Below are 22,907 nucleotides of genomic sequence, written 5' to 3'. Positions count from 1 at the left end.
AAAGGAATTGTATGTTTCACAAAAGCGGAGGTCAAATGGGTTCAATGTTGAACCTCTCAACACTCAGATTACCGCCACACCAGAGTGCAGACACACACTTACACCTGTCCCCTGTCCCACGGTGACACGTAGGAAAACACCCCACCACCCCTGCTTATATCAACAGCACCTGGCTGGTTCCCATTGAGCCTCCAATCACATCCCAGAGAAGTTGCACCAGCCACTGCCGGCTGACAAGTGGCGAGCGTGAGAGACACAGCAGAGGTGACACGACTCCTAGTACAAAGTCAAACAGCTACAAAGTCTTTTGGACTTTTATTTCTGCCTTCCCGTCAGTCAGATCTTTAGAAACATGCTGATCATTTTGTTTCTCTCCCTCCTGGTGTCGTCTGTCGTTGGCACAGAGAAAGGTAAACTCATTTAAGTAATCAGTTTCTTCTTGATTTTATTCCAGAGTTTTTCTCACTGCTTACATTATTTGTTCCTCAACATGTTGAAACTCTGTACATTTTTAGATGTTGGGGCAGTCTTTCACCACTTAAACGTGTTAATAAATGTTGTACAATTGTTTAGATCTGGACCTAATAGTTCCCGGAGGAAGAATCAAAATCATTTTAGTGACCCTGTCTCTACCCCATTTTTGTAAAATATCAGGAACAACATAGATTGAAATAAATTGCAGACAAGCATGGTCCCCAGAGTATGAATCCTAACATGTCCCGTAGTACCACCATAAAATATATCTAGATAAGTATCTTAAAACGTTTGGTTTGACACAAGATATTTTCTAATGCCCATATTCTCAGACGATAAATCCTTCTAGGTTCCCCGGACTATCCCTTCAGCAGAGATGGCAAAAGTACACACATCCTTTACTCAAGTAGAAGTACAGATACTCAAGTTTAAAAATACTCTGGTAAAAGTGCTGACTAAACTTCTTTACTCAAGTAAAGTAAAAAGTACCCATAACTACCAGCTGTTTCATAGAGTAACTGGACCTCACTTTATATTTATAGAACATTAAAGATCTTCTATTTCAAACTGTAATTATGTCATTGTTAGCTAATGAATGTTTCAACACTGAACAACAACCATTTAGAACACAAGCAAAGACAAACAAAGTGGGGAAATAAACGCCTACATTGTAGATTCTAGGATGACTATCTCTTCCTCAGAAACAACACACTAGTACTGATACCAGAAAACTGTACTTAAGTACAGTAACACAGTTTAGTACCCCACTACTTCCCAACTCTGCCCTTCACCCCCATCAAAAAGTTCACATTTCTGACATTTCAGATTATTGGATAAATTTTTCTCATCTGTAAACTGATTTCAAACAGTACTTTGTCTATCGTTCGTGTTAGCAAATGTTAGCTTACTAACATGATCAAATAAAATGTGAAATATTTGTTTACAAAATGCCCGCTTAACATCAGCATGTAGGAAATCAACGGTAATGTGTGAGGATGTTAGCATGCTGCTGTACTCTTGTTATATTGTTGAAACAATTACTAGGACCGTACATTTCAAATACGTTAAATAGTGTGTCTCCTGTCTTTCTTTCTCAGACAGTGCCCTGCCCAGACTGAGTGACACCAAAGCTGTCGAGGCGTTCATCGACTCTGCGGAAGTGGTGGTCATCGGGTTCCTGGAGGTCAGACATGATAATTGTATATACAGAAGAATAAAACAGTCTGCACAAATCAGCTTTCAGACATCTTTGAAGCCCAGAGAGTCTGTTTTATGGCTTTGTTTATTATGCATGCGGAAAACCGGTCATGATGAGACAAATTAGCAGAGAGTGAAACTGCGAGAGCTCCAAAAATACAGCTCTTGTTTGCAGATGCTGCTGTCACAAATATCAATCAATCAATCAATGTTTATTTATATAGCCCAATATCACAAATGGTACATTTGTCTCAGTGGTCTTTTTTGTTTGTACAGAGTATCAGTATGACAATACGACACCCTTTGTCCTTAGACCCTCACATCGTACAAGGAAAAACTTCCGGAGAAAACCCACAGTTTAAAGGGGAAAATGGGAGAAACCTCAGGGAGAGCAACAGAGGAGGGATCCCTCTCCCAGAACGGACAGACGTGCAATAGATGCCGTGTGTAATTGAAAAGATAATACATTTGCAACATAGGTAGTCCAAATGTTTGGAAATGCATGTGTGTATAATAGATTAATAGATAAATAGATTTGGATGACGAGTAGCCTACTCTTCATGTGGCCACACCTTTGGCATAGCTGATGCTGCGAGGAGCGAGAGTGGCTGCTGTCCCACAGGCCACAGGCCCCTTTGGCCAGACTGTGTGCGGGGGAAGATCGCCAGCCACTTGACAGGAAAGACACACATATCTGAAAATCTGAAGGCTTGTGGGATTGGCTCCATTGACCCTCTTGTCAACAAACACAGAAAGAAAGTCCAACAGAGGAGAATATAAGACAGAGCACATGAGGATAAAGCATAGTTGAACCATGAGGCTGAAGGTCAAAAGAAACCAAAATATTGCTGCTGTAACTCACTAGGAAAGAACACATATTACAGGCTGCAAAATAATAAAAGGGATAGCCAGAGCTCATGCAATGCTGTCTCAAAAATAGACATGATTCACCTCTCTTTGAGTCAGCTCCATCTCTCTCTTCCTGCAAGTTCTGTTTGTCGTTTCATCTCAGACTTTCTCTATGCTCGCTTCACTTTTTTCAAATTGTATTCGAGGAACAGGAGACATTTTTTGTATACCTACTGGTGGTCTTTAATGAAAGTATAGTAATTTTAAGGAGAAACAATGCATCACAACTCTGAAATGGTAGGGATACCATATGTATAATAATAATAATAATGATCTCATAGTAGGAATCAAAAGCGGTTTGTTAAAAATTGAAAAAAAGTAAAGATGGTCATAACAAATAAAAAGTAATAATACATGTAAATTGCATTGGCCAACATGTGTTAATAAACTATAAATATATACCAATGGACAACAAATGTTGAATGTTAAAGCATCTTTTTAATGTCCTACAAATGTTAAAAAAGAAGAAGAAATTGTATCAAAATTACTACATAGCAGGCAATAATGAAAGAAACACAGAAATAAACATAGATTAAGGTAATGAAAAGACGAGATGTAACACTGACTTGGTTCTCTTGTGTCTCAGGGAGAAGAGAGTCACGGCTATCAGGAACTTGTTGCAGCTGCAAAGCGAGTCGACTCTGTGTCATTCGCCATCGTCACTGAGAAAGAGGTGTGGGCGGACTACAGCCTCTCCTCAGGCACCATCACACTTTTCAGAAAGGTATTTATTTTTATTTTATTACTTGAGGCATCTTTTCAACAATAAATTATGTCAGTTTAACAATGTTGATGTGTTATGTGATCCAGGCAGATAACCACCAGGAGAACCTTAGCCTTGACGATGCCAAGAAAGTAGAAACTGATGGCCTTGTAAACTTCATCACCATCAACGAGGTCCGATACATCACAGAATACAACCAAGTGGTATAGTCAATCATCAATCAATCATTCAATCAATGTTTATTTATATAGCCCAATATCACAAATGTTGCATTTGTCTCAGTGGTCTTCACAGTGTGTACAGAATATCAGTATGACAATACGACACCCTCTGTCCTTAGACCCTCACATCGTACAAGGAAAAACTTCCAAAGAAAACCCAGTTTAAAGGGAAAAATGGGAGAAACCTCAGGGAGAGCAACAGTCCAATTTTTCTTTCTGTTGCAGTCTGCCTCTGTCTCAAAAACTATTATTTATTTCCTGCCACCTGACCTCTAAAGCTTTAATTCTTTCGTCATGAATTATATTTTAATTTAAGACAAATGCAAAATTAATAAAAGACAAAAAGCAACTTCCCACTAATCAACCAAAGATATTTTAAATAATTAAAAGTAGCAATATCATACTTCAGAAATAAAGGAAGTAACATTCCTGCGTTTATTAAAACTACAGAAGTATTAGCAACAAAATGTTTTTAAAGTTTCAAAAGTTAAATTACACCACGAGCAGCAGAAAGTGTTATTTCATCGTATCTCACTGACCTCTGCTTTATCACTATTCTTGATGTGTCAATGATGTGTCAATGTTTAACCAGCACTTTATTGTTATCTTGTAAACATTATTTGTACTTGTTTAAAAAAGGTTGGGTGGTTATTACTCAGCAATGTTCAAGTCAAGTCCTAGGTTTAAATGTGTCAGATAAATGAATAGGCTACATTAATATTACAATGTACAACTAAAATAAATGATTAAAATATATGAATAAATAACAAAACTAAAACTAAATTATTTTATAATTTGTACTTGGCAGACAACATAACAAAGGCCTATGAGGTAACAGGGCTATGAAACAACAGATATAGGGTTGGTCAGAATATAACGCTGCTGTCTCTCTCCTCAGACTGCGGTGGGTCTGTTTAACTCAGGGGTGAAGGTGCACCTCCTGCTCTTTGCCAACAGGGAGAGTAAAGAATACACTAAGCTGAAGGAGCGACTGGCAGCTCTCGCCCCTCAGTTCACATCCAAGGTGAGGATATTATTGTCACCTGAAAAGTAATGATTTTAAAAATAACAAACTGATCTTATAGACTTAAAGTAGAAGTAAGATTTTTGCGGTTACTTAAAGGTCTCCTATTGAACTATTTTTCATTAATATATTATAGGTCTCACTTATATACAAAAACATGTCTCTGAAGTGTTTGGCTCGAAATATGAAACCATGATATATCAAAACCCCTCTGTTTCAGCCCTGTTTCAAAAGTGCTGATTCTCTGTCTTTTACTTTAGATGAAAATAAGGAGCCACTCCCAACGCCCCTCTGAAATATTTGGTTAAAAAGAACACAATGGTGCTCTAGGAGGAGATTCAGGTGATAAGGTGTGGGGGGGTGTTACCTTGATTGGTTATTGGCTAATGGTTACACAAGCCAAAACATCGTTATGACATCATAAAGTGGCCAAAATCTAATCAGCTCATTTTCAGACAGGTTTTTATATAAGAGCATCAGGACAAAAAGTGAGTGAATCTTTTTTCCTGAAACTTTCAGAATATCTTTACACAGAGGGGACACATGTTTATGTATAAAAGATAGAGATGTCCCGATCCGATCACGTGATCGGGGATCGAAGCCGATCACGTGATTTTCAAAAGATCGGAATCGGGAGAAAAAAATCGGGAATTCCTTTTTTTTATAAAATATTTTTATTATTTTATTTAATGTTACAAAACAAAAATGACCATGTTCATGTCTTAAAGTCATCCTGAGGCCTTAGTTTTGGTTTAAAATTACTTGTATGTGTTGCTTCTTTTGGGCTTGTTTTCATAGACCTGGTTGCTTATTTCTCTCAAATCTGGCAACACATACAGTGGGCGCAGTGTCTAATAGTAGCAGTAAGCTAACGAGAGGCTACGTTCAGCTGTTGACTCGGGAGTCGGGACAGAGAAAATGTCAGAAGTTTGGAAGTATTATAAAATTTAAAGCGAAGGCAGTGTAACAGCCAGATGCAATGTTTGCAAGGCGGAGGTTCCGCATGGTGGAAAGAACAGAGCTACGTTCAACACGACCAATCTAATACGCCACCTGAGAAACAAACATCAACAACAACACGACGAGTACACAGCGGCCACTCAGGTAACGGCACTGAAACAACCAACACTTTCAGAGACTTTTAAAAGGAAAGAGAAACTGCCCCAGAACATTGAAAAGGCCAAAAAAATAACAGCCAAGATAGCTGAATTCATCGCGTTGGATGACCAGCCGTTATCTGTTACCTTTTTTTTTTCTCTTAATGCATTGCATAAAGATCGGATCGGGAAAAATCGGTATCGGCAGATTGTCAGAATCAAATGATCGGAATCGGAAGCAAAAAAAGGTGATCGGGACATCCCTAATAAAAGACATGAAAAAGTGGATTTTGCATAGTAGGTGACCTTTAAGTAATCCTAACCGGGAGAATATAACTTTAATATAATCTATAATGAGCTTTATTAAATTATTATATTTGTGTTCCAGCTATTGTTTGTTCTGATAAATGGAGCAGTGAAGTCCAACTCCCGGTCATTGGGCTACTTCGGCCTCAAGTCTAAGGACCTCCCTCGAGTTGGGTTGTATGACGGTGACTCTGACATGAAGTGGCTCCTGCCTGAGGGGAAAATCTCTACGGAGCGAGTGCAGGAGTTCTGCCAGTCCTTCCTACGAGGGGAACTGAAGGTGAGCAGTCAACATGGCTTACCTAAAATGAGTTATTGCTGCTGGTAACATATATTACAAGACGTTCAAGATTTAAATGTAGCTCAATGTGCTGGGACGACTTATTTTTCGTAGAATGATCTTTTAACAATTGAATGCAGAAAGGAGCAACAGAGTTTAGTGATTTAAGGTAGCAAGATGAGACAGAACAGGAGCGCTTGTTCCACTTGTCATGTTCGAAGAAGTGGCTGAAAGGTAAGTGGTAGTGGTGCTGTAAAGTATAGACACCACAGACAGGAAACCTCACTGCTGCACCACACTGAGCTGAAGCTGGGTGTCAGACTGAAGCTCTAGAGGCCTTTGACAATCTTAGCTTTCTGGTATTTCCTGAAGTAAAGGCCTTGAAAACATCCTCTTGACAAAAAGCACATGTTGACATTGATCACATTTCCACTCTCATACCTTTTAGACACAGTCAGTGTATCATTCATTTATTATTACTAACCTTTTGTAGGGTAAAAGTATTGCAAATTATTGAATCATTGTTTTGGAGTCAATTATTATACCATATCATATCTCGGACTTGCACTATGGTTTTAAAGAAGAGAAACAATTATAACAAAAAAACCTGAGAAAATATTATAAAACATACAATTAAAATGACCTGCTGTTAATGTAAATGTATGTATTATGTTTACTACATGCTACAAGACAATCAATGAAAACTATAGGTTACTTACGTAACCCCAGGCCTCAGAGTAACATGAAGTGAGATGTCTCACTATGGGATGCGCCTCATCGCGGAGCAAACAGAAGCATCAATCTCATTACGCCAATCCTGATTGGCTGGTGATCTTGACGTCAACGTCAGGGGAAATCACCCCCTATAAGTAGCCTGCGCCACGACGCATGCGTCATTCAAAATAAGCACCTCTTCTCGCTTCACCATAGCAAGGAGGGCCGTCTGTTGCAACCCTGTCTCCTAAAAATTAAGTTCCCACAGAACTAAACTGCATTCTCAATTACGTTAAAGGAATGGTCCACTCATTAGATAATTAATCAAAACTTCAGTATTTAGTGAAACATTATGTTTAAACCATACCCTGAAGAAATCAGCGATATTCCCCGGTAAATAATGATTTTATAGCTCTTTTTTATCAAAACTTGTATATTCCGTCTGGCCGCCGCCATTTTTGCCATTTTCAGTAGTCACGTGATGGTCGTGACGTCATCCATGCGTTCACTTTGTCAACACACGGAAACATGGCGGAGTATTTCAGTTCGGACTCGTCAGCAGAGGAAGAAGTTTTGACCAATGTGAAGAGATTGGATGGGGGAATTCAGCCATACATATCAGTATGACAATACGACACCCTCTGTCCTAAGACCCTCACATCGTACAAGGAAAAACTTCCGAAGAAAACCCACAGTTTAAAGGGAACATGGGAGAAACCTCAGGGAGAGCAACAGTGGAGGGATCCCTCTCCCAGGACGGACAGACGTGCAATAGATGCCGTGTGTAAATTGAAAAGATAATACATTTGCAACATAGGTAGTCCAAATGTTTGGAAATGCAGGTGTGTATAATAGGAAGATGATATAAGATACTATATGTATGCATGTAGTACCACCCTTGCTAGCGATTCCCTCTCTAGTTTAGCATACTCAGCTTCGTTGTCCCTGGCCATAGAATCACGATTTTATGGGGCTGGAAAAAACTGGGGGGAAATACACACTAGCCGGTACTACGCTATATGGAAAGGCCACCAAAAACTGTCCTGGCCTGGACGCTAAAGGACGTTAAAACGGGGCTAGCCGCTGCAATGGAAATGCGCTATAACATACCTTATTCTTACTCCGAGCACTACTTCTGCTCCTCCGTCGCTTCACACTTGCAGAGGGCGATTTCTCAACTGGCCGAACTGGTGTCCTGGTCGGTGATGACACCAGAAAGACCGATGGTACTGCATCTCCATTAAGTAATGGTTGTTCCATAAATCCCATGTTATGTTTTATCATACTCTCAGAGTAGTCGTCCGGAAATTTGAAATGTTCGCTGCATACATGAGCCTGTGAATCTTTCGGTTCGGGCCGGCCACATTTCGCTAGCCACTGCCTCCGAATGTACTTCTTACGCTTACCTTTTGGCAACAGATGGAACCGAGCATTCCGTGGATTGTTCCTATCAGAATTGTGGCAATATTTCGCGATACAGTGAGGCATATTTGAAGAGAGAAACTACAGTAAATAACATGGAGATCAACGTGTCTTCGAAAACCAAACGCATGGTTTACGTCACGTCCGGAAAATGGCGGCGCCCACAGTGTTGATGTTATTTCGATATATAATCAGTTTAAAATCACTGATAATGTCATCGGATTAAAAAAAAAAAAAAAAGACTGGCAGAGACTGGTCTGTTTTATAGGATGATAATTATTTAAAAATGAGTGTCATGAGCATACCATTCCTTTAAGCAAGAAACGTATTTTCTCCCACGTTACGTTCGTTATGAACATATTTCAAATACGTTTATTTTCTACATATCTTCTAGAAACATATTTTCTCCCACGTTACGTTTGTTATGAACGTATCTTAAATACGTTTATTTTCTACATATCTTTGCTATTTATTGTCTTTCTTATAATAATGATAATAGTCATTTATAAATATCATTTTAGAGCACACATTTGAAATCAGTAGGCGAGGCTGTAATTTTGCCAGCTGTTACTCTCATGAGCGAGGCAGAAAATAATTCAATCAGGAGAGACATGATGTATGGAATACATATTTATTATCGGTCACATTATATCAATGGAACATAATGATGACAGTTCATCACAAATGAATGAATGTTGTTTTGGCGATTAGGCCCAAGTTTTAGTAGGATATCAATCGGGAAGGGAAGAACCATTTCCGATGAACCCCCCTGGGTCTAGACACTGGTGGTGGTTATAAGTGGTTAGGTCCGGTTGGAAGGGAGAAGGTTAAGCTTGGCCCTGAGTTGGAAGCAGGAGGCGAAGGGGTGGAGGAGGGTTGCGCGTTGACACCTGGAAGACAGCTGATAGAACAGGGGAGAGCATATATAGAGGGGTTAACAGGTGCGATGATTAGCCCTGTAATGAAGGGGCGTGATAGGTTTAGCTGAGGAGAGGCGCTCCCTGTCATTTAGATGCAGGGAGCAAGTATTGCCATGATGCGCAATACGGAGTGTTAGGTCTTCCTGTCTGAACTTGCGCTAAGCTTCATTAGTTTTTAACATGCCAAAAAGCTGCTGTGTCGTTTATTGCACCTCAAACATTAAAACAAATCCAGTTACGTGTTTCTGTACTTCCTCTAAGAAGAAAGGACAGTAACAGAAGATCTCTGTGACGCCAGATGTGGTGTTGTTAATGCGATATGATATCCGAAAAACATTTCAGTTTAGGATGGCCGAAGACACTACACTACCCATAATCCCCAGCTATCGTTTGGGACTACAGTCCCGTTGACAAACCCCGTGATTAATCTTCAAGCTCTGTGATTGGATGTTGGAGTGGCAGTGCGCCAAGGTTACGCCGAGCGTCAAGCTCTTTGAAATAGAACGAAACCACGGCAGACTATTCAAAACTGGACTTGAATGCCCCCCCAGAACTACACATGCTGGCTATTGTGTTTCGCAACATGTTCTCTATGGCATCTATCAATATGTGTGTACCTCCACCATTAAACTGTCAAATTCTGCACATTTCTTATACTATCTACATACATAAGAGTATAATTAATGTGTATAATATCAGTTAAAATAAGTGCTTCAACATAGTTAACATTGCAGGAAAGCAATACATTAGACGTTAAGTACTTTGTCAGGCTTAATATTTATCTGTAGATAGATACCCCCAAAATGTTTTTCTTATTTGAAAGAAGACCTTAACCTAAAGTATTATTTAATGTATAGAGGTTAATTAGTTTGTATGTTTTGCACATCCTCCTATTAATATCTTTGTACATCGTGCACTAAACTGTTTTATTGTAGAGATCACTTACAGTATCTTCTTGATTTTTTATATTCTATATTTCTATCACAGACCTTCTACTTTCCCCTTATGAAAGTATGTACTCTTAATATTTTTTTCATCAAATAACATTATTCAACAAAAATAATTCAATAACATGCTTTAACCACTAGGCGGTGCACACAAGGAACACACAGCATACTAATAATAACTTTGTATTAGGACACTTATGTATGTATAACATCTGAAGATGTGTAGTTTTATTCATGTTTTTACATAATTTTACAGGATATTGCTATACTATTTCTCATGCTTTACTTCTACACATTAATATCTGATTTGTAAAACATCACAGACAGAAAGGCATATCTGTCATTTAATGGTAAGCTATTGAAATTGTGATTCCATAGATGTGTCTCCCATCACCCAAATTCCCTGACTATTCTCTCAACGCAGTATTTACATTCTTATATTCAAAGAAAATCAGTCATTTTCTATCAGTTGTGCACCGTTATGGTGTAAATGTAACCTATCTACCAATTGGATCAAATATAAAAGTCAGCCGAATTAGTATTGATTCTCCAAGGAGACGTATTTTGTGAAAAGAAATGCATGTTGTTTAATTGTTGATATATTTATGATCCACGTCACATATTCAGTTTTGGCGGCAGTTCTCCTGTTTTTCCAGAAGTCTTCTCATCAGGGCTCTATAAATAAAGAACTACAGCAGATGTGTAATATTTAATGCAGCCGAACGGTGTATTACAATGCCGTTATGTGATGACTTCCAAAGAGAAAAGCAAGAACACTCAGAATAAAGTATTATTATTATTATTATTTAAATTTTTTCGGATATCATATCGTTCACTATAGGAAACGCCCCTATAGGAAACGCCCCTATAGGAAACGCCTCCTTGCTGCGGTCTGCAGCCAGACTCTATTGGAAATTCTGGGTTGGCTGAGCCTGAGCTGCAGCCGGAACCGGAGATTTTCTCGGCCAACTTGCCCTTGTCTCCAGCCTGGGCTGGGGAGTCGGGGTGGGCTGCGACCTCTGCGTCTTCGGTGTTTTAAACCGAGCAGAGTTCGAGGCAGCTTGGGTGTTGTGAGTATCTCCTGCTGTATGCTCCTTAGAGCCAGCTGAGATGTCACGCTTACGGCTCCAGCCGGCACTGCGCATGCGTGTGACGGTGGTGCCTTTACAGCTCCAGCCAGCACTGCGCGTGGCGGTGGTGCCTTCACAGACCCGTCAATAATCCGCCTTTTGAGAGATGCCGTAGCTGCTCTCAAAAGGGGAGAAAATTGGCGGGCTGCTTATTGGTTTTATTGATTTCCTTTTCATTTTTTTGAGCTGCGCCCTCGGCCTGAAGCCTGGATGCGTCAGCGGCAAATGTTTTATGACAGAGGAATCAATCAACGTGTGACATGTGTTTGTGCGGACTTGAGGATGGTGTTTAGGCATCTCTCGAGGCGGCGGGAACACATTCACGGAGGGGAGAAGGAGGGGCTGTCACGCCGCTCACTTCTTCTTCCTCGACTGCAGGCCGAAATTCTGGGTTGGCTGAGCCTGAGCTGCAGCCGGAACCTCTGCGTCTTCGGTGTTTTAAACCGAGCAGAGTTCGAGGCAGCTTGGGCAGAGGACTGTTCATCCGAGTCAGACAGGAGGAACTCAGAGGTATCCTCTTCGTCCTCCATGTAGTCTAACTCTAGGACATCTTCCACGGGTGAAACCATGGTGAGGTCCAGCCGGGAGCCCCAGCTTGGTAAAGCGTGGAGCCCCGTTCCCGCGTCTCTTGCCGCCACCTGGTCTCGGCCTGATATGGCGCGGGATTCCGGTTCTGCGGTTGCCGCTGTCGATGAGCCCCAGACCGACCCAGTGAGGGGCTCCATCTCTGCGGCGGACGCCCCCGTGTCTTGATTGCCAGCCGGCAAACCAGTGGACATGAGGGGGTCCTGTCCCGACAGGCTAGCTTGTTGTGCTAACCTTCGGCAGAGGCTCTTCATAGTGAAGCGGGCACAATGCCCGCACGAGCCGGGGTTGTCGATGGCCTCCTGGGCGTGCCGCAGAGCCGAGCCTCCGAGTTCCTGACTCCTCTGGTGTGAGGGAGAGAGGCGTCCATCTCGTTCGCTGCGAGGCGTTGAGAGGACCCGCTCTTAACAGGTACGTCGAGAAAAAAGGTGTTACCAATCTGTCTTTAATCCGGAGAAAAAAAGGACAGTGTGGGTCTTTTTCCTCAAAGAATATTACCTGGTGTGGTAATATTCTTTTAATCCTTTTCTCCTCCGTGAGAAGAGAAAAAAAAAAAACGTCCTCGCTACCGTGGTGTCGGCAGTGGGGGAAAAAACACAAGCTGGCAACGGGTGTGTTGCTAGCTTGAGAATCAAAACCTTACCTTAATTCCAGAGGAAGAACGGCGAGGTTGACTATAATACTAACTGGTGTGTTAGTATCATACTACAATAGGGTAGCCGGCTAACGCCCGTCGACCGAAATTAGCTTTTGGTTCAGTCTGTGGACCGTTAAGCTAGCCCGGCTACCATTAGAGATGTGCTCTGAAGCGAGAAGAACTTCAATACTGAAGTTTTGATTAATTATCTAATGAGTGGACCATTCCTTTAACGTAATTGAGAATGCAGTTTAGTTCTGTGGGAACTTAATTTTTAGGAGACAGGGTTGCAACAGACGGCCCTCCTTGCTATGGTGAAGCGAGAAGAGGTGCTTATTTTGAATGACGCATGCGTCGTGGCGCAGGCTACTTATAGGGGGTGATTTCCCCTGACGTTGACGTCAAGATCACCAGCCAATCAGGATTGGCGTAATGAGATTGATGCTTCTGTTTGCTCCACGATGAGGCGCATCCCATAGTGAGACATCGAACGGAGTGTTATGAATGAGAACAACAGCAACATGGCTTAAAGAGCCTGCAGAAGAAGTGCTGCACTCTCTTCTTGGATACAGGAAGTTGAACAGTGGGACAAAACAGTCTACAAATATGTTCCACAGTTATTATACATTATATATTATAGTAAGGTCAAATGCTTCATAGTCCCGAAATCTGTGAAAAGGTGGCATTTTTGTCATCATCTTTACTAAAATAAGTGCCTTGTGGCTGGAACATTAAAATCAATGTGCTGGTCAAGTAACATATGACTCGACGGAGGAAATGTCAGTTAAGAACTAAAAGTGCCACTGACTGACCATCTATTGGTCCATGTGTGTGTCACTAGTTCCACATTTATCTCTCTCTAAAGTCGTACTCCATCTTTATCTTTCTGTTCTAAAAGTCTCTGTTCAGTCTGATTGACCTGAGCATGGACATCTTTTTCAACAGGATCTGCATGCACATCTGTTTCTTTAGTATGTGTGTTTTATTTGTCACATTTTGTTGTGTTGTGGGCATTTGTGTGTCTGTCTAGTGATGCCATGTGTGATCATCAGGTATATGGTCAGTATCAAAGTATTTACTGCTAGTTTATAAAGTCTCAGATCTGCTCCTTGGCTGTATCAAAAGAAAACTGTCCGCTTACAAAGCCTTCTTTAGACTTTTGTGTTTTCCCATTACTCTTTCTTGTTAAAGCATTGAATGTTATATTCTACTGACAATTCCTGACAGATAAAAGTCAAGCAGAGCCAAAATTAAATGAAATAAAATAAATGAAATCATTTTTAAAAAAGCAGCAATATGGTTGGCATAGAAGAAGCTAATTCCCTAAGGAAAGTATTTCTGTGAGCCTTCTTCCAGACAAATTCACTCATGTCTATGAAACGCTAAAGTACACGTATGTTGAACATATTTATCCTCTCAGCTGTATTTAACTTACGACATTTTCTTTTTCAGGAGGTGCCGCAGGCAGGAGTAGAACCCAAAACAGAGCTATAGGACAAATGCAAAATGTATTAAAAAAGAAATGTAAATGGAAAAACATCTGATGTGAATTATTTCTTTTATTAAAACAGTGTGGCTGTGTCAGACGGTCAAGCCCTGCAATTTTTCCCTCCAATACAAAATAAACTATGCAAAATGAGCATTTGCAAGTGTGCATGTGTGTCCTTCCTTATTTACCTCGTGTTATGTTTATGTGAGTGAGCCCGCCTGCGGTAGGGTAAGTGGACCACAGGTCACTGGCCACAAGTCGCAGAGATCTGGCGGATTGAGTTAGTCTGTCCACAAAAGTTATTGTCAACCCCACAACAAAACGACCTCAGAGAGACTGACGAGCAGACTGGGAAGATATGGAGCAAGGCAGTAAAGTTGCTCATATAATTGATCCTGGACAGTGTGTAAATAAAGTGAAAAACATAATATCTGCATGACTAACTTACATAAGAAACCCAGTAAAAAAAAAAAATCACAGATCAAAGCATCAAACTCACAATTAAGATTTAATTCAGATGAATATCGGTTTCTAAATATGGATAAAGAGAGTTTTTAGCAATAAAGGCTCTATAAAAGAACAGCAGATGGGCTACATCAAGGGTGAAAATGTCTGGGTTTGACCCGGAGATATTCTCCCAAGCAACAAGGGAATTTTAAGGCCCAGTCTGGGATCGTGTAATTAATGGTGTTGTATTGCCAAGCCAATGCTTCCAGCGGATTTTGGAAAGCCTGGAAAGAGGAAATATAGCGTGTGTTGCCTGCCATCCGGGTTTGTTTACTGCTGCAATCGAGACACTCCACAGATGAGACATGCTACATAATAAAATGTGATAGGGTCAGTGAGATGGCTTTATACCACCAACAAGCAAACTGAGATGCATATGTATAAAATAGTCAGCCCCATAACAACTGACTTGAAATAATTTTACAATATATTTTTAATGTTAGGTATTTAAATGTCACATTTACATATGTAAACTTAATTGTTGCATGATGATCAAAGTTGATCATAAACCAGAGATTTTTGATATACATTTTTAATGTTTGTGTGAGAACTTAACATGACATTTAGTTTTAAGAAGTGACGAACGAGAGTTAAGTTGGCATTGTTCTGTGTTTACATATACAATCAAATGTAGTACAATCAGTGGAAGCATTTGGGGATTTTGTGTTCCAAGAACACCAATGTGAGCAATTATTGTCAAAGTTAAGATTAGTTTAAAAAATTTCTTATTTTTTTAAATCTCTTTTTCAACTGATTCTCCCTTAATTTAAACTAAACACAAACGTCTGCAAAACAGATTTAATTCTGAAGATGTCTGGGCCCTGTTTGTAAACTAAGCAGTCCCAAATAAACCTAATAAATCTTCGTTCTAGGCCAAAATAAATAATTGAAGGTCCAATGTCCCTCATCACCTCTGTCTAACATATCATAAATAACTAAGAATGCTGTAGATATTCACTTCTTTCCATAAGTTTACAACTTCTAACTCTCTCTTTATCGTCTTATATTCCTGCATATTTCTCTTAAATCCTACCTTGCTTGGGGCACACAAACACCTTACTACATCAAAAATGGGAAGAGAAATATGATAGATCTGACAGAAATGTACAACAATTTCTTACAATTATCTTATTATGGGCATAATATCAAAACATGCCAAATGAAATGTTTTTTTCTGCACTATTGAACAAATTAAGTGGTTTAAAAATAATTACCATACTTGTATTTATTTAAAATGTTTTACACAGAAATGTAAGCAAGATTTGTTTTGCTCAGCACTAGTACAAAAATCGAATGACATTTTGAGTGTGAATATCTGCAAAAGTTCAAATCTACGTACGATAGCAAAACTCAATGCAACCTTTTACCTTGATTACATTTTTTGAGAGATAATTTAGACAAATGCATCTCTTTTTCTGATCCAGTGAATTTGGCCAGTATCGGACCAGTGGTATTACTGATATGAGTGGTCTTCAAAGGTCTTAAAGACAAATCATACTATTTTTAGGCATATATTATGGGTCTCAGATATATAAAAATATATAAAAACATGTCTATGTTATGTATTGCTCAGAATACCAAACAGATCATGCATTTTAGACATCCTTCATATCCCTCTATTTCAGCCCTGTTAGAGAATGGCTGATCTGGGTCCTTCTACCGGCAGATACAGCTAAATGCTGCCGTGATTCAATTCCATATCATGTTCCAAACCACATCAAGGATTATTTCTGAAACAGTATGGAGCCCAAATGCTTTTTCTCTTGCGGGTTTACCACAAGGTGAGTTCCTTTTTTTATTTCCTGCTTTTTTACACACACTCTAAAAACGAATTCAGGGGACCTTTTGCCACCACTTAATTATATGCATGGTTGCAAGATACAAATTTGGATTAATTGATTTAGGTAAACATTTTAAGTTGCAAGCATTAATTTATAAGTTGTGTTGACGTAATAATGTTGGTAATTACATCAACTTAATATTGTGTGTAATTTGAACTCTGATTTCTGCGTTAATTGACTTAAAACAAAATTCAAGTTGTAGTAAGTAATGCAATTGGCTTGATAACTTAATTGTTCTACACCTTGAGTTAAGGATTTCAAGTCCACTCCCACTTAACATGCCTGGACAAGTTCCCACAGTTAAGACAAATAGAAACATACAAAGGATATTTTAAGGTGAGTGTCATCTTTTGTCATTCAAATACAGTAGATAGCCTTGTAGTTGCACTGTATAGGCAAATTGCTGTTTGACCAAAATTAGCAGCCTTTGAACTGTGAATAGTTCTGTGAGAGGATACAAAGTAGTAGAGGCTACTGTGAGATTAAAAATCTAAAAGTCTTCCTGAAAGAATTTACGCTGAGCTTCATTTAAACACTAGGCAAAGTACTCAAAACCACCTCTGTGTGTCTTCAGGACCACATTGCCATGACGACACACACATGCAGACCCAATAGGGGAAAACAATACCGGCGTTGCTTTAGCAGCTGGTAATAATGGCTCTGAATTCGCTAAGAGTGACAGTTTAAAAAGTATGCAATTACCTAATTCATTATCTCTTATGCGCTAACCTATTATTTAATGTGCTTCAAAAGGACATGAATATCGCCTTCATCAGTGACCGGTCCACCCAGGATCTGACCATACGATGGCAACCATCGTGGTGGAGGGAAACAAATGAATGAGCAAGCATTCTGCGTTAAATGTGTTCACACTGTTTGAAATAATGACTGTCGGCAGTGTAAACATCTTTGTTACATCTTTTGTAAAATGGATGTGTGTGATCTGCAGATTGGTGGCCATTGAGAGTTTGTTTCTGTAGTTTTACAAAAACTTTCCAGATTTGACATATTTGGCACTGGTTTTAAATATGCAAAGGCCTCTAACTTCGATGTGATGGCAGCATGTATTTGCTGTCCCCCCATGTCCCATGATAATATGGCTAATGTGTTTATTTATTATTTGTGGGGCAATTTAAATGTGTGTTATTTATCTTTTTTCTCAAGATTGAAATGAAGCTCAGCGCAAGTTCTTTCAGGAAGACTGGGTGTATATACATTCACTCCGCAGCTGCATATAATCAGCTCATCACAGGCGTTCTCTTTAAACTATTACATTTCACCTCATTCTCCAGCAGCCAATCAACGTGCTGCAGCCACACTATAAAATGGTTCTCCTCTCTCCTGCAGTCAGCTGTGATTTCAGGTGTTCATGCACCTTATCATATGGCATGTGTTAATAAATGTTCAAACTAAATGAATTCTCTCCTGATTGAAACATCATGTGTTGAAATAAACAACTGCAGTTCAAAATAAAAAGTGAATTGCCTAATATTTTTGTTGTGGAATTAATTCATTTCTTTCTTTAAAAGCAAAAACATGAAAAAGCTAAGAAAAAAAACTATTGAATACAATATATTTGGATCAACTTCATTTATAAATGATTGTCAACTTAAAAACGTGTGTTCACAATGATGGTAATTAAGTACATACAACTTACAATTCCTTTTAAATCATGTGGTAAAACAAGTCGGAACAACTTAATTTTTGGAGAAATCAACCTAAAAACTTGTATCCCGAATGAGGGTAATTTAGTACATACAACTTACAATTCCTTTTAAATCATTAAGTACATACAACTTACAATTCCTTTTAAATCATACGGTAAAACAAGTTGGAACAACTTAATCTTTTGAGTAATCAACTTCAAAACTTGTGTTTATAATACCAATTATTAAGTAAGTGGTAATTAAAAACACCTCTGATTGTAGAGGAAAAGCCTTCTCCCCTAACTCAAATAACTTTGTTGCTTTAAGACAATTTCATTAGAAGTTGTCTTAACTCAATAAACATCGATGAAAACTGTTGCGTTGATTTTCTTTGTTGAGCAAAGGCATTTGTTTTTAGAGTGCATGCTCTCTCCAGTACAGGTTAGCTCTGAGTGTTAGTGATGCTTGCTAATATAAACTGAGGGTGTTTCAAGGATGCTACGTCATCGAGTCCCGCCGAAGTCCCGACCAATTTCCAAAATCTTTGTCGGAAATCGCGCTCCATTTAAGGTGAGGCCTCGCATAAGACGCACACCTGCACTAGTGTTTGCCTGTTCCACCATTCTTCTTTTGTCGAGGCTAGGAAGGATTTTTACCTCGCTTCTGAAGGACCTGACTCGGAGAAACATGACCAAGGAAGCGTCCTCAACATTGAGAAACACCCAAAGACCATATTACGTCCAAAACAGTCGGCCATTTCTTTCTGATAGCAACGTTTCTGATAGGGCCGTGGGTGTAAAGCCAGCCCAAATTTCCGATATTACATCATATCGGACACAAATCTGGATCAGCTCCGTTGTACCCCCGTTTTTAGAGATTTGGGTACCCAGGAAAAGAGAGAGGGTTTTATTTTCTGACACTTTGTGAGTTCCCTGGCACACCGGGGACACATATTTATGTATAAAAGACATCTAAAAGTGCATTTTGCATTTCAAATGTCCATCATGTTCACCTCAGTTTTCCAGTTTCCCCTGGACAAACAGGACATGTGTAAACCATGGTGTAAACACAGAACAAGAAAAAGATAAAGCTGCCATCTTTTATTGTCCATATCAAATAATTTCAAAGCCAAGGGAACAACACAAATGCAGAAATGCACCAGATCAACAGTATTTCCTGTCTATTCAGGGATGCTTTGGCAATTGTTTTCTCCGACTGCCTCTTTCCTACAAAAATGGACACTGGACCAGACATTGAAATTACACAGCACAAGGTCCAAGATAAATCCAAGACACCAGGAATAACACTGACACACGAAGGACACCAGGGTCACCCTGCAGCAGCACTGAAGTGACTGAATGACAAATGGAGCTGTTTGGGGGCCCTCTGAGATATATATATACACATGAAGTGATATGTGTGCACACACTTTGGGTTATCTAGACAGTATTTAAGTTGCAATAGGGTTTATAGGACCAAGCTGCAAACTCCAAATGCCAACATGAACCGCAGCAGAAGGCACACTTAAATGGTATGGCACAACAGAAAGCTGCATCCAAAGCCACATGCATAGAGCTGCATCCAACACATGGGGGCTGCTTATATTTATATCCGCTGAAATACATCAAGTGGGGCTTTGTATTGGGCCACGCGTTGGTAAGCCATGGCCGTGCCTGAATCTGGCCAGGAGTTGCTCCGAGATGGTTCTGTATATAGCGACTGACTGCGGTTCTGGTGGATCTCTGCAACACTGTAATCAAGCTCTGTCGCATAATGAGGCTCACTGCTGTTCCATGTCACTCGATTAGTAGCTTGTGGTCATCTCGGGCTATAGTTTAGGGTTTGTGGGGGTGGCCGATCACATCTGGGGCAAAGAGTGTAGCAACATAACAGCACTGGCAGAACTGGCAAAGTTCATGTTAACAGTCAAACCTCCAACAGTCTCTCCCTGATTAAAATCCCATTTACATTTGAAGGGTATTTTTTAGAAATCAGTAACACCACTGGTTTGGAGTTTCATATTTTTGTTGTACTATTTGCACTCCAGTGGTGATGAGGGGTGAAGTTTGAAAGAAGATATAAAAGTTTTGTTAACATATATATGAAAAAGAGTTGGTTTTACAGGGAAACAATGGCAAAGTAATTTTTGGATAACCCAAGAGCCAGAGAGAGAAACTGTGTAAATTCAGTAATATAAGTAGCCATTTACATTGGGTTCAAAAGAGTGAATTGGAATTAAAGGTAAATATTTATTAAATATAGAGTGTGTATTTCAATGTGAATCATCGGGAAAGGGAATCCCCTACAGATTTTTTTTTTGCCACAGGTCTTTTCTCATGTTTTCCCTTGTTTTGCCTTGATTTGTCTCTAATTTCATGTAAAGGAAACTTGCATAGTACAGTAGATATAGGTTAACACACTGCATATGCTCCGTACGTACAGATGAATGCCAGGAATTTGTGTGGCTGTGTAAGTCTGTGTGCGGGTGAAGGAGTTTTTTAACCAAGTGCCAGGGATTACGGGAGCTTTTACTGTATGAGAAGTGGAAGCGGAAATGTTGACACTTGACTCCCCAGCCAATCAGAAGGTCATCTCTGGTTTGACAAAAGGAGGTGGACTACAGTATATATTGACCTGGAATTGGGCGAAAGAAACAGAGCAAGCCATCGAAGGAAGGTTGAGAAAATCAGGCAACCAATAAATCAGCGTGTCTACAGCGTGAAACTAACTTCAAGGCATCATGAAGACTCTGATTCTCCTCTCCATCTGTGCTCTTCTGTCAGTGTGCTGGTCCATGGGAGGTAAGGCAGACTCCTCTCATCATTGCTGTGATTCCTGTTATTTTAGTTTTATGAAATAATGTAAGCCTTTACAGATTGTGTATCAAGTGTTATTGCTTTGCTCCACAGCTGTTGAACCTGAGGTTGTCGTGGACCCTGTAGACGACACAGCTGCTGAAGCTGCACCTGCTGACGAAGCTGTTGACCCCACGGCTGCGGCTGCTCCAGACTCTTCCTCCTCCTCCGAGTCTGATTCTTTCTCTGCATCTGAATCCAACTCTACCTCGTCCTCCTCCTCCTCTGAATCTTCTGAATCATCCTCTGAGTCCTCTGAGTCTGGCTCCTCAGCATCCGACTCTTCTGCCTCCGATTCTTCTTATTCTTCTTCTTCTTCCTCCTCATCCTCATCTTCCTCAGAGTTAGCCAGTACTGAGGGTAGGCAAAGTGTTTGGAAACAATCTTTGCATGGTTAAAAATGTTACAATGGTTAAAGTGTGTCTGTATTACAAGGAAATTCAAGAAGGTTTGAGCTTGTAATATTTGTCCCTACAGCGCCCGAGGTGGTCATGACAAGAGACCTGGCTGCTGTTCTCCTGAGGAGAAGAAGAGCCGCCCCAGCAGGAGACCTCTCCCCTCTGCAGCTTGAGAGGTACAGTTATTTACTCTATGTGGAAATGACTGACTTACTACGCAACAATATACTCTGTACAGGGATTATTTCGCTTTTTTCCTGTTTTATTGTGTTACACTTATGGTGGAGCCTGTGACCTAAGATGTTCATCGTCATAACTACACTGTAGCTATGTACGTATGACTAATAAAAGCCTTGAACTTGGAAATGTACTTTATTTACAATAATTTGTGGACACTCCTAACAAAAGTTAAATAATCATTGTAGTTTTTATCTCGTGTAAAAAAAAGCTCTGATTTAAAATAAGGAATCTAAGTACTTATAATAGACATAAGTACATTTTACAGCCCTTTTAATGTTTTTCTCCCCTCTGCCGTACAGTCTGTGGGAGGTGTGTGAGCTGCACGACGGCTGTGACGAGATGGCTGAAACAGCAGGCATCGTCGCCGCATACGTCGCCTACTACGGACCTGTCCCCTTCTAAGATTAAGATTCCTCTTTATCAACATAAGAACTGTTTTTCTCTGTTGTTTTGTAATATAATCATGCAACTTCCCTGAACCAGGACTAGACAATCAAAGAAAAAAAGTGTTTGGCCCATGTAATGATGGTCAACTGAGATCTTTTTTTAAGGCATAAATCCTTGCAAATGTGACCAGCTTTTATGGTCCAGTGATGAGGCCTCTTCCAGGCTTCAGAGAGGGACATGGATACTGAGCCTGTGGAGTAACCCTCACAAGATATTATAATTATGTTGTATAATGCAACAAATGGTGCTTCCAATGCAGATGTATTGTATGTAAATGTATTGACGTTGTTTTTTCCTGCTTTAGTCTTATTTCAACTAGAAGCAGTAGTTTTGTAAGTAGTAGATGGAGTATTGAAGTAGTGTAGTTTAAGTAGTAGTGTATTGATAGTGGTAGTGTACAGTGTGTGTAAAATGCACATCAGTTGTTTGTAATGACTGTAACCAAAAATTGCCTCTGGGTTTCAAAATAATATTATTTTGTTTTGTCGAATTGTTGTTCTGTCCTCAATGACCAAAATGTTATGAGCTGGTAAAATAAATCACATTATATGTTTAAACATGCATAACTGGATGATAACTCCTGGGTTCCTCTCTACAAATAACACATTGCAGATACAAGTAGTCAAGTTATCCATTGTTAATTTAAAAATATTAATTATAGCTGCTTTAATTGTGGCTAAAATGTATGTTGTACTGAATTGGTGTTCATAAATAAACATGCGCAAATGTTATCAGCATCCCTACTTCTTCTCATATTTGCCACTAGATGACAGTGTTGGTCAGTCAAAAAGATTTGAGCAATCAGCTTTTAGTCCAAAGTCAGGACTTGGTGCTGTATTTGTTGAAATACAGAACAACTTTCTGACAGAATATAATATAACATTATCACATTGCACT

At 39.7% G+C, this 22,907-nt stretch overlaps 2 protein-coding genes across 2 annotated transcripts; both read left to right on the top strand.

The window, feature by feature from the left end:
- Positions 1–342: 342 nt before the first annotated feature.
- LOC117445843 (endoplasmic reticulum resident protein 27) lies at positions 343–14,106 on the top strand. Its single transcript, XM_034081736.1, has 7 exons — positions 343–410; positions 1,572–1,657; positions 3,167–3,304; positions 3,391–3,507; positions 4,424–4,549; positions 6,035–6,232; positions 14,040–14,106. Exons 1-7 carry the CDS (start codon positions 353–355, stop codon positions 14,079–14,081), a joined length of 765 nt encoding a protein of 254 aa, XP_033937627.1. The 5' UTR covers positions 343–352; the 3' UTR covers positions 14,082–14,106.
- A 6,704-nt stretch (positions 14,107–20,810) lies between these two features.
- Positions 20,811–21,965, top strand: bglapl (bone gamma-carboxyglutamate (gla) protein, like). The gene is made up of 4 exons (XM_034081749.1): positions 20,811–20,871; positions 20,980–21,294; positions 21,403–21,499; positions 21,863–21,965. Exons 1-4 carry the CDS (start codon positions 20,811–20,813, stop codon positions 21,963–21,965), a joined length of 576 nt encoding a protein of 191 aa, XP_033937640.1.
- The last annotated feature ends 942 nt before the right edge of the window (positions 21,966–22,907 follow it).

The sequence above is a fragment of the Pseudochaenichthys georgianus genome, chromosome 1 (assembly GCF_902827115.2).
Source record: "Pseudochaenichthys georgianus chromosome 1, fPseGeo1.2, whole genome shotgun sequence".
Taxonomy (NCBI): Eukaryota; Metazoa; Chordata; class Actinopteri; order Perciformes; family Channichthyidae; genus Pseudochaenichthys; species Pseudochaenichthys georgianus.
The sequence above is the reverse complement of the archived record's forward strand: the minus strand, read 5'-3'. Positions and strand labels throughout refer to the sequence as shown.

What these genes read in the sequence shown, in the direction of transcription:
- bglapl (XM_034081749.1), top strand. Translation starts at nt 20,811, where the DNA reads ATGAAGACTCTGATTCTCCTCTCCATCTGTGCTCTTCTGTCAGTGTGC. An exon ending in AGTGTGCTGGTCCATGGGAG is followed by an intron (nt 20,872 to 20,979) that starts GTAAGGCAGACT and finishes TTTGCTCCACAG; the next exon opens with CTGTTGAACCTGAGGTTGTC. An exon ending in CAGTACTGAGGGTAGGCAAA is followed by an intron (nt 21,295 to 21,402) that starts GTGTTTGGAAAC and finishes TTGTCCCTACAG; the next exon opens with CGCCCGAGGTGGTCATGACA.
- LOC117445843 (XM_034081736.1), top strand. Translation starts at nt 353, where the DNA reads ATGCTGATCATTTTGTTTCTCTCCCTCCTGGTGTCGTCTGTCGTTGGC. An exon ending in TCACAGAATACAACCAAGTG is followed by an intron (nt 3,508 to 4,423) that starts GTATAGTCAATC and finishes CTCTCTCCTCAG; the next exon opens with ACTGCGGTGGGTCTGTTTAA. An exon ending in CCCCTCAGTTCACATCCAAG is followed by an intron (nt 4,550 to 6,034) that starts GTGAGGATATTA and finishes TTTGTGTTCCAG; the next exon opens with CTATTGTTTGTTCTGATAAA.